Source organism: Salmo trutta, chromosome 28, assembly GCF_901001165.1.
Source record: "Salmo trutta chromosome 28, fSalTru1.1, whole genome shotgun sequence".
In the NCBI taxonomy this organism is placed as follows: Eukaryota; Metazoa; Chordata; class Actinopteri; order Salmoniformes; family Salmonidae; genus Salmo; species Salmo trutta.
In genome coordinates, this window is record NC_042984.1 from 39,052,168 (window position 1) to 39,068,027 (window position 15,860).

Consider the following 15,860-nt stretch of genomic DNA (forward strand, 5'->3'; position numbering starts at 1 on the left):
CCTTGATGACAACTTCGACAGTGCAAGTCAGAGCAAAAATCAAGCCATGAGGTCGAAGGAATTGTCCGTAGAACTCAGAAACAGACAGGATTGTGTCGAGGCACAGATCTGGGGAAGGGTACCAAAAAATTACTGCAGCAATTGAAGGTCCCAAAGAACACAGTGGCATCCATAATTCTTAAATGGAAGAAGTTTGGAACCACCAAGAATCTTCCAAAAGCTGGCCAAACTGAGCAATCGGGGGAAGGGCCTTGGTCAGGGAGGTGACCAAGAACCTGATGGTGGAGATGGGAGAACCTTCCAGAAGGAAAACCATCTCTGCAACACTCCACTAATTAGGCCTTTATAGTAGAGTGGCCAGACAGAAGCCACGCATCGGTAAGTCACATGACAGCCCGCTTGGAATTTGCTAAAAGGCACCTAAAGAACTCTCAGACCATGAGAAACAAGATTCTCTGGTCTGATGAAACCAAGATTGAACTCTGGCCTGAATGCCAAGCGTCACATCTGGAGGAAACCTGGCACCATCTCTACGGTGAAGCATGGTGGTGGCAGCATCGTACTGTGGGGATGTTTTTCAGCGGCAAGGACTGGGAGACTGATCAGGATCGAGGGAAAGATGAACGAAGCAAAGTGCCGGCAAAGGTTCACCTTCCAACAAGACAATGGTCCTAAGCGCACAGCCAAGATAACGCAGGAGTGGCATCGGGACAAGTCTCTGAGCCCGGACTTATACTCGATCGAACATCTCTGGAGAGACCTGAAAATAGCTGTGCAGCGATGCTCCCCATCCAACCTGACAGAGCTTGAGAGGATCTGGAAAGAAGAATGGGAGAAACTCCCCAAATACAGGTGTGCCAAGCTTGTAGCGTCATACCCAAGAAGACTCAAGGCTGTAATCACTGTCAAAAGTGCTTCAACAAAGTACTGAGTAAAGGGTCTGAATACTTACCTAAATGTAATCTTGAATTTTTTTTATTTTTATAAATTAGCAAAAAAATATTTTTGCTTTGTCATTATGGGGTATTGTGTGTACATTGAGGTGGAAAAAGTAAAGGGTTCTGAATACTTTGAAGGTGCATATATATATATATATATAATATAATCAACAAAGAAAAAGCTTTGTATTACAATTGTCGTATATTTAAGTACAAAGTAGACCCATTTTATTCACAGTGGCTTGGCTGTTAACCTAAAGAGTTTCCATTTTTCTTCGAATCTCCATTCCCTGGCTCTGACATGTGCTTGTCCATGTAAATAGCAACTATTTATTCTGACCACGAGCTACAGTGCTGAGATTCCAGTTGACATCACTGAAATAGAACTGCCCTCTAGAGCTGTGAACAAGCAGCCAAATGAAAAGGCCAGCCATTTGACGGCACTGGAATAAAACATTTATTTCAAAAGGCAAATCTTATTTTTAAAATACACCCTTTTCAAACATAAGCCACATGTTAGTGCAATTCAAAGGCAGCGTCATGGTTACGAATGGCTAAATGGAAGGACGATAAGAGGTAAAAGGTATTTGGTTTCACAAAGCACAACAGCCAAGACTTTTCAGCAATGTGGCATTGTAAGGCACTTGCATTTTTCTCTTACCCGTTGCTATGTAAATCTAGGGCTCGATTCAATCCGTATTACGGAAGTTGAGCACTATAGCTTGATTGAAATTTAAAGGTAATTTCCGATTGAGCGGACATACGCAGTGAACGCAGGAACATTGCCTTTTAAATTCTAATCGTGCTATAGAGCTGAACATCCGCAACATGGATTGAATCGAGCAACTAGCCTAACGACCAATACAAGTCAAGAATCAAACGTCAAAGGATGCGGAGAAAAACAGAATTACACAAGCAAAAAAAAGGACACAAATAGCCTAGCATCTGCCACAAAGCCTAACCACAATTAACATGAATAAGCCAAACGATAACGAAGTGAGGTATCACAATGGACGTGCCAACAACAGCTGAGGACGGAGAGTGGCGTTTGATTCGACGCCAACAAGTACATGCTGGGTGAGCATACTCCTGTAGAAAACCAAGAGCAGGAAACCACTTCTATAATATAGGAGGTACGTACAAAACCCGAAAGACGGTACACAGTAGAATAGCTGCAGCATACACCACAAGTCCAATGCAAGCTAACCTTACTTCAACGTTGTCCGTTGGAGTCTGAATGCTGCATCGGAGCTGTGGACTATGCAAGTGTGCGTATTCTCCCATCTATTTTCTAACAGGTACAAAGTGAAAGTGGTGTTGATCCTGCTTCTCCAGCCACTTGACCAGTCTGCTAGCCTACATGTGCTCCGGGTGGTTTTGCAAACACTTGATAAACTCTGCGACTGGATGACCCTGGTAGCAAATCTGGTACACAGCGTTGAACAGTGGGAACCTGGGACCAGAGAGAGAGGGGGGGGGGGGGGGGGGGATTTGCCACAGTCATTATCTTTGGCCTTTAAGAATAACTCCATTGTTTTAACTATTTCAGATGTATCCTTTTTATTTGCATATAATCGAGGTGATTCACTCGACAGAGCCAGAGGTTATTTGTAAGGGAATCACCACATGCAAAGTAACATCAGTTTCTTCATGGGTGAAAGAGCTGTTTGATTTCTGTGCCAACTTACTTGTCAAGCATATTTTTGCTCTTTAGGATGACATGGACTTCAGCTGCTGTTGCTGGTCCCTGGAGCTTCTGTCCATTCAGCATCTCTTTCTCCAGCTCTTCAATTGACTGAGCAGAATAAAAACATGGCTGTTGAAGTCAAGGCCACTCTCACCCCAAAATTACATTTGAACTAAAATTCACTCTCTGGCCCCCTTTTTATTTTCAAAGCTTATCATTAAAGGGATAGTGCGATATTTTTGGCAATTATGCACTTTATCAGATGAAATATTGGATACCATTTCAGTTCTCTGCGTTGGCTAACGAAACTACCTCCAACTTCCTTGATACTGGATGCAGAGACATACAAACGGTATCCATGAGGTCATCTGACAAATAAAACATTTTTTTTTAAAGCTCTCATCTTCTGTATTTTCCCCGTTCCAATCCTAAAGGCTATAATTCAAACCATTTTTCATTTTTACGTCGCCCTGTCTTTATCTAAAAGCCAATTAAGTCACCGTCTCACCTTCCCCGTCTTGGCGAAGGCTTCGGCCACTTTACGGTTGCGGCCGCCATAGCAGGTCGTGATGAGGTCGGCGACGCCACAACTCTCCAGGAAGGTTGCCGAGGAGACGGGCCCTGCAGTGCAGAAGATGCGTGCGAAGGCGATCATCTCCATCAGCCCCAGTCGGATCACAGCGGCCTTGGTGTTGTCCCCGAAGCCCAGGCCATCACAGAAGCCCGCCCCCACCGCCACAATGTTCTGACAGCCACAGAGAGGAGGGCAGGGTTTAACGGCTTCAACACATAACGACAGCCCGTTTTCTTACAAGCACACTTTCTCCAGTCTGCCCTTCATCTAAGAAGTCGATGAAGGGCAAGTAGAAAGTATACAATTGGAAATGAGGAGTGTTGAGATTCAGACGTCGAGACAACATGACTAGACATTAAGCAAGGTGAGGCCAGGGAGAATCTATAAGGCTGCGTTAACACAGGCAGCCCAATTCTGATCCCTTGCTCAATTATTGGCAAAAGAGCTGTTCTGTTTGGTCAAAAGACCAATTAGTGGAAAAGGAATCAGAATTGGGCCGCCTATGTAAACACTGCCTTAATGGTTGAGTGCTCGCTCACCTTCAGTGCTCCACAGATTTCAACCACATCGGACTCCTCCACTACAGTGACCCGGAAGTTACTGGTCTGCATGAGTTCCTTCAGCAAAGCCCCATGTTCTTTATCCTTACATCCTTGGGAGAGGGAGAATTGGAGAAATAGTTAACCCTTTTCAATCCTAACATATATTTAACTTTCAAATATTTAATGAAAAACTCTAGCACTTACCATATGACATAACGAGGAAAACTCAAGGTACAGGCCCTAATTAAAGGCCTAATTACCAGGCTCTCGTTACAGGCTAGGGCACAGGGTTTTCATGGTAAGGTCACATGCAAAAAAAAAAATGCACTAATGGCCCTCAAAGTTGGCTATTACACCACTTTTTATCATTACCACATGTCAGAGGCATGAAATGAGCGAATGGACATGAAAACGGGTGGTATAGCCTACACTCTAAAATGTGACGTGGTTCAACGAGAACACTGACATTATGAAAAGGCAGAGTCACACGCGAACTGCAGTAGACAGATACATTCTGGCCTAATGACAATCGGAAAACGTCATTATACTTTTGGGTTTTTTATGTAACGGAGGTCTCTTTCCATTCACCACTGTTTGGAGGTTGGAAATATGTTGAGAGTGAATACCTTTACTAAAGGTCTCCACACATATTGACAAAATAGAATGCCTTACTTTTCAGTTTGCACTGTATACATTTATCCAAACCAAATGTTCAGTAAGGGGAAGAAAGAAAAAAAAAAACGCTGGACAGCACACCATTCAGAAGTATGTAAGACAATGATAACTCAAGCCCATTACAAATGTGGAATCTAACCGATAGTGGTCTCACAGAACTTCTCGTCGGCGACCTCGTTGGCGATGTTGGCCCCCATCAACACACTCATGGCGATGCCCAACTTCTCCTGGATCACATCAGAGATGAGCTTCAGTCCGTCAGGACCCTCATCCACACCCTGGAGTCGAACACGTAGCACACAGTACACACAGTAAAGCAATTCAAAAGACGTACAGCGGGGTCTGAAATTATTGACACCGTTGATAATGATGAGCAACAATGACTGTATAAAATAAATAATTCAAAATACTGAGCTATATTGTATGCTGAAAAAAATTGGAATTTAAAAGATTTTATACTGATACAATTGCTCAGAGAAAAGAGATTTTGTTCAACAAGTATTTTTTGTTGTTGATCATTACCAATAAGAGGTTAGCATACATTGACCCTTTGTAACTTTCTCACTCATCATTATTCACAATTCATTCAGGATTATCCATAATCATGGTAGGATCCATACTAATGTAGAAGTGTTTAGAAACATATTCTATTCTTATTTATAATAGAAGTGACTCCAAATGACAAATTATTTACCATTTATTTATATTGGGCACAAAATAATCTGAAACAAAACCAAAACGAACTGCAAATACATTTAACAAGTTTGTACATGCTAGGAATATGGGACAAAATACTAAACTTGACTACTTTATTTAATAAGAATCTTTAGGGGTGTCAATCATTTTGACCCCTACCTTTGAGGGGGGAAAAAAGTATTACTTGTTAAACCAAATCTCTTTCTTTGTGAAATTGTATTAGTATAAAATATAAATTTCCTAATTATTTTGGGCAGACAATATAGCTCAGTATTTGAATTTATTGCTCGTCTTTATCAGGGCCAAGGGTGTCAATAATTTCAGACCCCACTATATATTACAGTGGAGCTATGACCTACATCACAATATACAGTGTCTTCAGAATGTATTCATACCCCTTGACGCATTCCATATTTTGTTGTAATTACAGACTGAATTCAAAATGTGTTCTACACACAATACCCCATAATGCCAAAGTGAAAACATGTTTTTAGAAATTTTGGCAAATTTATTGAAAATGAAATCTCATTTACTTAAGTATTCACACCCGAGTCAATACTTTGAAGAACATTTGGCAGCAATTACAGCTGTTGAGTATTTCTGGGTAAGTCTAAGAGCTTTCCACACCTGGATTGTGCAACATTTGCCAATTATTATTTTCAAAATTCTTCAAGCTCTCTCAAATTGGTTGCTGATCATTGCTAGACAACCATTTTTAGGTCTTGCCATAGATTAAGTAGATTTAAGTCAAAACTAACTCAGCCACTCAGGAACATTTACTGTCTTCTTGGTAGATGTGGCCTAGTGTTTAAGGGTTTTGTCCTGCTGAAAGGTAAAATTAATTTCCAAGTGTCTGATGGAAAACAGACTGAACCAGGTTTTCCACTAGGATTTTGCCTTTGCATAGCTCCATTCCGTTTCTTTTTTATCCTGAAAAACTCCTTAGTCTTTAAAGATTAAAAGCATACCCATAACATGATGCAGCCACCACCAATATGGAGAGTGGTACTCAGTAATGTGTTGAATTGGATTTGACCAAACACACCTTATTCAGGACAAAAAGTAAATTGCTTTTGCCACATTTTTTGCAGTATTACTTTAGTGCCTTGTTACAAACAGGATGCATGTTTTGGAATCTTTGTATTCTGTACAAGCTTCCATCTTTTCACTCTGTCAATTAGGTTAGTATTGTGGAGTAACTACAATGTTGTGGAGCCATCCTCAGTTCTACCACAGCCATTCAACTCTGTTTTAAAGTCACCATTGGACTCAGTGAAACCCCTGAGCGGTTACTTTCCTCTCCAGCAACAGAGTTAGGAAGGATGCCTGTATCTTTGTAGTGACTGGGTGTTTCGATACACCACCCAACGTGTAATTCATAACTTCACCATACTCAACATCTGCTTAATATTATATATTTTTTTGACCCAGCTACCAATAGGTGCCCTTCTTTTACAAGGCATTGGAAAACCTCTGTGGTCTTTGTGGTTGAATCTGTGTTTGGAATTCTGTGTTTGCGGGACCTTCCAGATATTTGTGTGTGTGGGGTACAAAGATGACGTAGTCATTCAAAAAGCAACACTATTATTGCAACTTATGTGATTTGTTAAGCACATTTTTACTAAAGAACATAATTACACTTTGACATGGGGTATTGTGTGTAGACCAGTGACCCCCCCCCCCAAAAAAAATCTCTATTTAATACACATTAAATTCAGGCTGTAACACAAGGTGGAAAAAGTCAAGGGGTGTGAATACATTCTGAAGGTAATGCATGCCATTTAGCAGACACCTTTAACCAAAGCGACTTAGTGTCATGCGTGCATACATTTTAATGTATTATTGTTACTTTAACATATTGTTGGTCCCGGGAATCAAAACTCTATGATGCCATGCTCTACCAACTGGGCTACTGTTATAGGTCTGCTGAAGAGAGCATGGGTATTAGCCAAACCTTGATGAGTGACATCCCTAGTGCATTAATCTTTATCTTCCCCTTCATGGTGTCACACACTCTGCCAATGAACTGGTGGGGGATCACAAACACTAGGATGTCTGCTTCCTTGGCAGCATCCACCAGCTCAGGAACTGCCAACTGGGGAAGAAACAGGAGAGGATAGTTAGAGGCACTGGTCTTGGTCTGCTTGTTTCATGTAGTCCTTGCACATTGTAAATACAAAAGAAAAAGCCTGCGCACTCATAAGCTCCATCATGCACCTTTATTCACAAACAACGTTTCGATCCTGCAAGGATCTTTGTTAGGTTGTACATTGTCAAAATTAATGTGTTATTGATTCTAAATAGTGGGTGCCACGGTCCAAAAAGCTACAGTACATCAAAGGTATCAACAACAAAAAAACGTATTTTATAATTGTGTAACATAATATAGTGATTGCTTGGTCTGTGCTAAATCAGTCAAGTCAGCATGACTCGTACTGCCAAATCTGTTGACTGCAAGCCAGGGGTTCAAATCAAATCAAAACTTTATTTGCCACATGCGCCGAATACAACAAGTGTAGACCTTACCGTGAAATGCTTACTTACAAGCCCTTAACCAACAGTGCAGTTCAAGAGTTAAGATAATATATACCAAATAAACTAAAGTAAAAAAATATATAAAAAGTAACAAAATAACAATAACAAGGCTATATACAGGGGGTATCGATACCAAGTCAATGTGCGGGGGTACAGGTTAGTCAAGGTCATTTGTACACATAGGTAGGGGTGTAGTGACTATGCATAGATAAACAGCGAGCAGCAGCAGTGTACAAAACAAATGGAGGGGGGGAGGGGGTGTCAATGTAAATAGTCCGGTGGCCATTTGATTTATTGTTCAGCAGTCTTATGGCTTGGAGGTAGAAGCTATTAAGGATCCTTTTGGTCCTAGACTTGGCGCTCCGGTACCATGCGGCAGCAGAGAAAACAGTCTATGACTAGGGTGACTGGAGTTTCTGACCATTTTTTGGGCTTGCCTCAGACATCGCCTATTATTTTGGTCCTGGGTGGCAGGAAGCTTGGCCCCAGTGATGTACTGGGCCATACGCACTACCCTCCGTAGAGCCTTACGGTCAGATGCCAAGCAGTCGCCATACCAGGCGGTTGATGCAACCGGTCAGGATGCTCTCGATGGTGCAGCTGTAGACCTTTGAGGATCTGGGGACCCATGCCAAATCTTTTCAGTCTCCTGAGGGGGAAAAGGTGATGTCGTGCCCTCTTCGCAACTGTTTTGGTGTGTTTGGACCATGATAGTTTGTTCGTGATGTGGACACCAAGGAACTTGAAACTCTTGACCCGCTCCACTACAGCCCAGTCGATGTTAATGGGGGACTGTTCGGCCCACCTTCTCCTGTAGTCCACGATCAGCGCCTTTCTCTTGCGCACATTGAGGTAGAGGTTGTTGTCCTGGCACCACACTGCCAGGTCTCTGTCCTCCTCCCTATAGGCTGTCTCATTGTTGTCGGAGATCATGTCACTGTTGTCGTCAGCAAACTTAATGATGATGTTGGAGTCATGTCTGGCCACGCAGTCGTGGGTGAACAGGGAGTACAGGAGGGGACTAAGTACACACCCGAGGGGCCCCAGTGTTGAGGATCAGCGTGGCAGACGTGCTGTTGCCTACCCTTACCACCTGGGGGTGGCCCGTAAGGAAGTCCAGGATCCAGTTGCAGAGGGAGGTGTTTGGTCCCAGGGTTCTTAGCTTAGTGATGAGCTTTGAGGGCACTATGGTGTTGAACGCTGAGCTGTAGTCATTAAACAGCATTCTCAGTTTCATTCTAATCCTTGGAGAACTCCTCTCTGGAAATTGCTATGAGGTGTACTGTGGATTGTAGTGAGAGCTGCAAGGACAGCTGCAACACATAACTGAGCCAGGGCTGAACCTTTACACATATAGTCCAGCAGAAGGCAGCTGACACCATTCCCCACATCAGTTTATTACTCAGCCGGTTTAGGACCTCCTAGTTGTGACAGAACAAACTGTCACATAGCATTAGGCAAAGATGTGTTGAGGGTAACAATTAACCAGGCATGAAGGATATTGGTTGAGCGGTAGGTCAATTTCAACTATGTGAATAATGGATTATAGAATTTGTGTGTATATATATATATTTTTTTTTATTTCACATTCCTGAGCAGGATTACAACACATAGCAGCATGCGATGTGCTCCTCACCACATTGGGGGGTAGCTTGTGTCCAGGCAGGTACTTGACGTTCTCATGGTCAGTGTTGATGATCTCTGTCAGTTTGCGACCGTCCACCATCTCCTCAAACACCCACATGGTCACAGTGTTGTCAAACTTGGAGTTGTGAGCAACATTGGCACCTACTATTTTGGCAATGGCAGAGCCCCTGTGTAGTAGAGAAATTGCAATGTAAATTATTATATTCGCTCTGTGGTTTTCTACAAGAACAATTGCACCCTAGACTGAAGAATGCAAGTGCCAAAAATACTTGACGGAAAGGAGCCCAAACAACTTAATCTTATTGCAAATGTACAACTTGCCAGATTGACCCTTAATTATCCTATTAATTAGGCAAATGGTAGTTGCTCTATTTTATGGTTAAGAGCAATTGGCTTGATGGTCACCCAGCTAAAGTTTGTTTGCATGCAATGGCCAATTATGGCTAACATTACATAATGCAACAATACTAGTAATCTCATAACTGGATTAATACCTGTGGTGATACATGAAAGATTACAAATGTTGCAAAATCCACCTGAAACTATGCATGTCATTTCAAGCCAAAAGCAGCTTCATTTTTAAAATTGGCATGGCAATTTTGGATTAATGATAATCCACCTGGTAATGAGAAATCGCACAGCAACTGTTTTTATTTATTTGTTTAGATTTCATTTTTTATTAATTGCATTTATATAAATATATATTTAAAAAAGTTAAGGTGGGGAATACACAGAGTTGGAGACTGATGGATTCATGAACAACAGGGCTGGACTAACTCATTTGGGGCACTAGGGTCGAATATAAATATTTCCAGCCCCCCCCCCTCAAATCTATATTTTTGGGGAAAACAGCTAACTTCCTGCATTTCAACACATTTTGTCATGAGGCTGAGAGAAAATGTTGCAGTTTTAAAGAAAATGTCCTTCTAGTCTGATAAATCAGGCTGTAATACACAATTAACTGGTATATACAGTCTGAAACTAATGCCTGCAAACTAGTGTAAATGTTTCTTATAATTCAGAAGGTGGAATACAATATGTAAACTTATTCTACCGGTTGTCTGTGCGGTTTGTTCGTCAGCTGCTCTAAATTTCAGACAAAATATCAACAGGAAAGTATTATTTACCTGACTTTTTAGAGAGAAGGTAGGTATGGCTTGGTTCGGCACAGAGGTCAAATTTGTTTCATATTGGATAGTCGGTTTTCTCTCGTCAATTGCATTCACCAAGCATGCCATGACAATGAAAATTGGATATTCTGAATCAGGGGAGGATGGAGAACAATCAACCTTTTTTGTGTGGATTTTTTATTCAGTTTTCAGTCTTTAAAGTTGTTTCATAATAATTCACATGAAAAAGGTGCTGATTGTTCTCCATTCTCCTCTGAATCAGAATATATCATTTTCATTGTCATGGCATGGCATGTTTGGTTCAATAGCTATTGAGAGAAAACCAGAATACCCAATATAAAAAATAAAAAAAAGTTTTTTTTCTCTCGGTTGCTTGTAGATTTATTTATGCTTTTTTGGGAAGTACATATCAGCCTTAGCTGGAGTAAATGAAGATAATTGCTCAATGGCAGGTAGCCAGTAACCGAAAGGTTGCTAGATCGAATCCCCAAGCTGACAAGGTAAAAATCTGTTGTTCTGCCCCTGAACAAGGCATTTAACACACTGTTCCTAGGCCGTCATTGTAAATAAGAATTAGTTATTAACTGCCAAGTTAATTTGCCTAGTTAAAAAAGGTTAAATAAATAAAACAATTTGGTGCGTAAGGAACATATTTTGGCATAAAGCTTGCATAGCTGTCTAATGGGAGTTTGAGTCACAGCTTCCTGGGCATTAAAGATTAGACCCATCATATTCATTGTCAACCTCTAACATGCTAACTAAACCAGCCGCATTGTGTGCAGAAGTGTTGCAAAATAAAATGTACACATGCATGTTATTAAATCATTGCATCCACCCTGCTCGCGCACATCAACAGCTGTCTGCATAGCCAGGTGTTAAAATAGAACTTGGACACCGCAGTCCCACCTCTCCCATCAACTCATTGATTTTTACAAGCATACTAACCCACGTGGGTAATTGAAAGATGAACGAGGTCCGCACTCCAGTCGGTGAGCGTATACCGCTAACGTCTAGCAACCCAAAAGGTTGAATATTTGAATCTCATTATGGATAACTTTAGCATTTTCACTAATTAACTACTACTTTTAAGATACTTTGCAACTACTTAGCATGTTAGCAAACCCTTCCCCGAACCTTAACCCTTTAACTACTTAGCTAGCCCTAACCCCTAGCCTAGCTAACATTAGCCACCTAGCTGGCCTAGCCAAGGTTAACCACAGCAAAATTGGAATTTGTGTAATGTACACAAATGTGTTATTTTATCAGGGATTCATACGGAGACCAAGGTCTCATTTACAGATGAGCCTTGAATTACATAAAATACACACATCAATATAAATTCAAAATGCAAGCAGAAAGAACATGGTCATAAAAAATAAAACATTCATCAGTAATAAGGCCCTCAATTATGAAGAAAGAAAAGTGTTTACACACAAAATGCATTGTGATAAATCAAGTACAACAAAAAGTGGACTTTTCCATGTGCCTGTCACGAATTTTGAATAAATCGTGTGTCTATTTCACAATAAGTTGTGATGGTGCGTTGTGCGTTCTGACTTCAGTGCAGCTCAGTGTAAACAAGCTTAATGGTAGGGTCTGTATCTTCGGGCAAGTAACACAACAACCCAATGTTTATCTCCAGTTCCAGGACAAATTACCTAGCAACAGAAAGCTAGATACAATTCCCATGAACGTTTCGACCGGTCGTCAAATTAATATAGTTGGCTTTGGTATTTTAACCTGTGTGTCATGAACGCATCTGGTGACAATTGACCAAAATTAAACATGCAGAACCAGTTTGGCCAAACCGTAACGCACAGATGGTCAGGGGCGCCCTGCACTATCGATGATCCGTTCTAGCTAAAGTTATCGCTCGAGCGACCTGTTTGAAAATGCGGCTAGAATTAGCCGGTCAGTCAAGCCAAGCTATGATAGCTAGCTGCAGTACACCCACACACAAAGCCTTCGATATAGATACATGTTCTTACCAATTGCCAGAGCCAATAATGCAGACTTTCTTGGGAGTTGCCATTGAAAAGACCCTTGCCAACGGACAAAACTGTCATGTGAATTGAACTGTAAATACAGGCAGCGTAGAGGGCTTGGCAGATCTAGCTCTTATTTCATTGGTTAGTCTAAGGTAGATACAGTCCCGCCCACTATTTTCAGCCCAGTACTATCACTGAAGGCATTCGATTATCTGGTCCGTTTTGCCCCGGTGAAAGGAGATTACACCGGGTGAAAAGTAATTGCATTCGTTTTGTAACCGGGCTGCCTACCAGGCGTGAGCCATGGCGAAGTCGTCTCAAAACAAAAGTGACATAGGTTAAGCGCTTAAGCACGTTGATTAATGATGAGCAGGATTCTGTGTTTTTCATGCAAAAGGGATTGCTGATGATAAATATGCTTTAATTCGAACATATATTTTATGGAAAAGAGATGTTATATGTTTCTGAACGATGCTCCCTTGTTGACAACATGACAGTTCACGTCACGGGCCATAGACTGGTGCTCCACGGTTCAGTTTTATCGAACTCTGTCAGTCGTTGTCGAGTAGGCTGAAAAGTTACTTAACCTAGCTGAAAAGTAACTTGGCCAACGGATCCATGTGGGACAATTTTAATTGATGAAATTTAAGAGTCACACTTCATGATTTCTTTTTCTCATGAAGTACAAACATCACCATCTGGAAAAAACACAACTGTGATGGACATAGGCTCTTCATTATTCTTACTGAGAAACTATTAAATCAACGCTGAGACATGCATCATAACCTTGGATGACCTTGGATATATATACACCTTGAATAAAAATCTGCCTTTGTTAAACCGATTAGTTTAGCAGGGCTGGCATACTCAACATTCCACTGATCTCAATTCAAATGATTTCATATCTGCAACTCAGCAGATGTAAAAGGAGAGGGCTAAATATTTACTTTGTTACACCTTTCCCTCAGGCAGGGATGTATCTCTCCTTCAATTACATTTTTACTACCCTGCCCATTTGTATTTTAACCATCTTTAACTATCCTCCCAATACTGTGACTAATCTCAATGGGTTTGGTGTGTCTCGTGCAGAAGTCGTGCATGCGGCATTAATCTCCTCTGCTGTCCTCAGATGGGTATGGGTGTTGTTCATTGTGTCAATTGTACATTTCACAGACCATAATCTCATAACCAACACTAACTGGCAGAAGGAGGGAGTCTTGTGTGAGACACTATTGAAGTGTTGTAACAAAGGGGGACCTTGTTGGGGGGGAGGAACTGGTCACAAGGGAAGGCAGACATTCCAATAGAATAATATATTCAGCAGTTTAGATTCTACAATATGGTCAAATAGAGGAAGTTTTCAGTTGTTTTTTACACAGAAAGTGCCTATTCAGACATGGTTTACATAGACCCTGGTTGTAAACTTCCTTTACCCCATGTTGTGAACATATATGTTGGTATGGTAATTCCTTTTAAGATTAAGTTCTGGGAAGTATCGTACATGCTTTTCTGTTTCTTTGTAGTACAGGAAAGGTACAGCTGGCATGGATATGAAACAGTTGTAAGGAGTTTGGGCCATCATAAAAAATAATAAAGACTGTCTTCGATCTTGCCAAAAATGAAGCCAGATTCCGCTGAATTGAAATGTCGTTATACTTTATTGTTGCATTTGAGATAAATAAAACATTTGAAAACATGTAAACTGGTAAGCATAGTATTAATAGAAAAACAAAGGTAAGATCACATACACATACTGTAGCTACATTAATTACATCAACAACAATAGGCAAGACACTGTAATCACGATCAGAACATTATCCATATTCCTTACTTGCGGCATTTTATTTACATTCAATTTACATGTTGATGATACTGTTGTGCTTGAGAATAACACCACACAGCTACACACTATCATATAACTCCCCTTTTCCTATGAGAAAGACATCTAGCGTGGTTATATGAGGCATGAGTGATAAGAGATTGGCTTCATCATTTGTAGGTGTTCCTAACTACCTCCAATGGTTCATACTAAAATATATTGTAGTAACAGTGGTCCAATTGTTTAACATTGGGGAATCAGGCAATATTACCATTGTCGAAGAGCTGGTTTGACATCTGTCATCATAGTTCTAGCTAGTCTATTCATTTAGCTCTAAAACTATTAAACAAGGAAAGCACCATTTTGACTTTTATTTCTTAGAAAATGGTGAACAATCTTTTCAATTTAAAAATGTATTGGTTTTTACACTATAATACATTATGAAAATGTAACTTCATTGAATTGTGTCAACTTGACCAATTGGACAGAGGGAGTAAATTAGAAAACGGGCCAATTTCATGACTGCTATTCATCAACTTGAGAAAAGTGTATTACTTTTGAAGTATCACACACACGTACATTCAAAACACAAACAGACACACTCAAATGAAGCATGCACCCCCCCCCCCCCGTCCCCAGTCCCCCGTCCCCCACCCACACACACACAACCATACACATAAACAGACAACAGATGTAACATGGACAAACATGCCAATATACTGCTTACAGAAAACACACAGTTTATGTTGACATACATGCAACCCAGTGGTGAGCCCTGAAGATCTCATCACACATTCGACCAATATCGACAAGTCGATCAGAGGACATTTCCCACCATCACACACCCAAAGCCAAAATCCCTTAGTCCTGGTTTCTATATCTACATGTAGCCCGAGTAAAATTACATTCTCAGAAGATACAAGAACCATTGTATTTTGTACTGAACAAAAATATAATGCAACATGTAAAGTATTAGTCCCATATTTCATGAGCTGAAATAAAAAATCACAGAAATGTTCCATATGCACAAAAAGCGTACTTCTCTCAAATTTTGTGCACAATTTGTTTACATTCTTTTTAGTGACCATTTCTTATTTGCCAATATAATCCATCCACCTGACAGGTGTGGCATATCAAGAGGCAGATTAAACAAGCATGGTTATTACAGAGGTGCACCTTGTGCTGCGGACAATAAAAGGCCACTAAAATGTGCAGTTTTGTCACATAACACAATGCCACAGATGTCTCAAGTTTTGAGGGAGCATGCAATTGGCATGCTAATTGCACGAAAGTCCACCAGAGCTGTTGCGAGAGAATTGAATGTTCATTTCTCAACCATAAGCTGCCTCCAACGTTGTTTTAGAGAATTTGTCAGTACGACCAACCGGCCTCACAACCACGCCAGCCCAGGACCTTCACATACGGCTTCTTCACCTGCAGGATGATCTGACACCAGCCACCCAGACAGCTGATGAAACTGAGGAGTATTTCTGTATTCTGATTGGCTGGCTCTGGCTCCCAAGTGGGTGGCCTATGCCCTCCCAGGCCCACCCATGGCTGCTCCCCTGCCCAGTCATGTGAAATTTGTAGATTAGGGCCTAATGAATTTATTTCAATTGACTGATTTCC

At 41.0% G+C, this 15,860-nt stretch overlaps 1 protein-coding gene across 1 annotated transcript; it reads right to left on the reverse strand.

The window, feature by feature from the left end:
- Window positions 1-1,371: 1,371 nt before the first annotated feature.
- LOC115166189 (glycerol-3-phosphate dehydrogenase [NAD(+)], cytoplasmic) lies at window positions 1,372-12,559 on the reverse strand. Its single transcript, XM_029719961.1, has 8 exons — window positions 12,413-12,559; window positions 9,284-9,461; window positions 7,067-7,207; window positions 4,556-4,694; window positions 3,739-3,851; window positions 3,134-3,370; window positions 2,627-2,733; window positions 1,372-2,391 (listed from the first exon to the last, which is right to left on the reverse strand). Exons 1-8 carry the CDS (start codon window positions 12,454-12,456, stop codon window positions 2,295-2,297), a joined length of 1,056 nt encoding a protein of 351 aa, XP_029575821.1. The 5' UTR covers window positions 12,457-12,559; the 3' UTR covers window positions 1,372-2,294.
- Window positions 12,560-15,860: the final 3,301 nt, after the last annotated feature.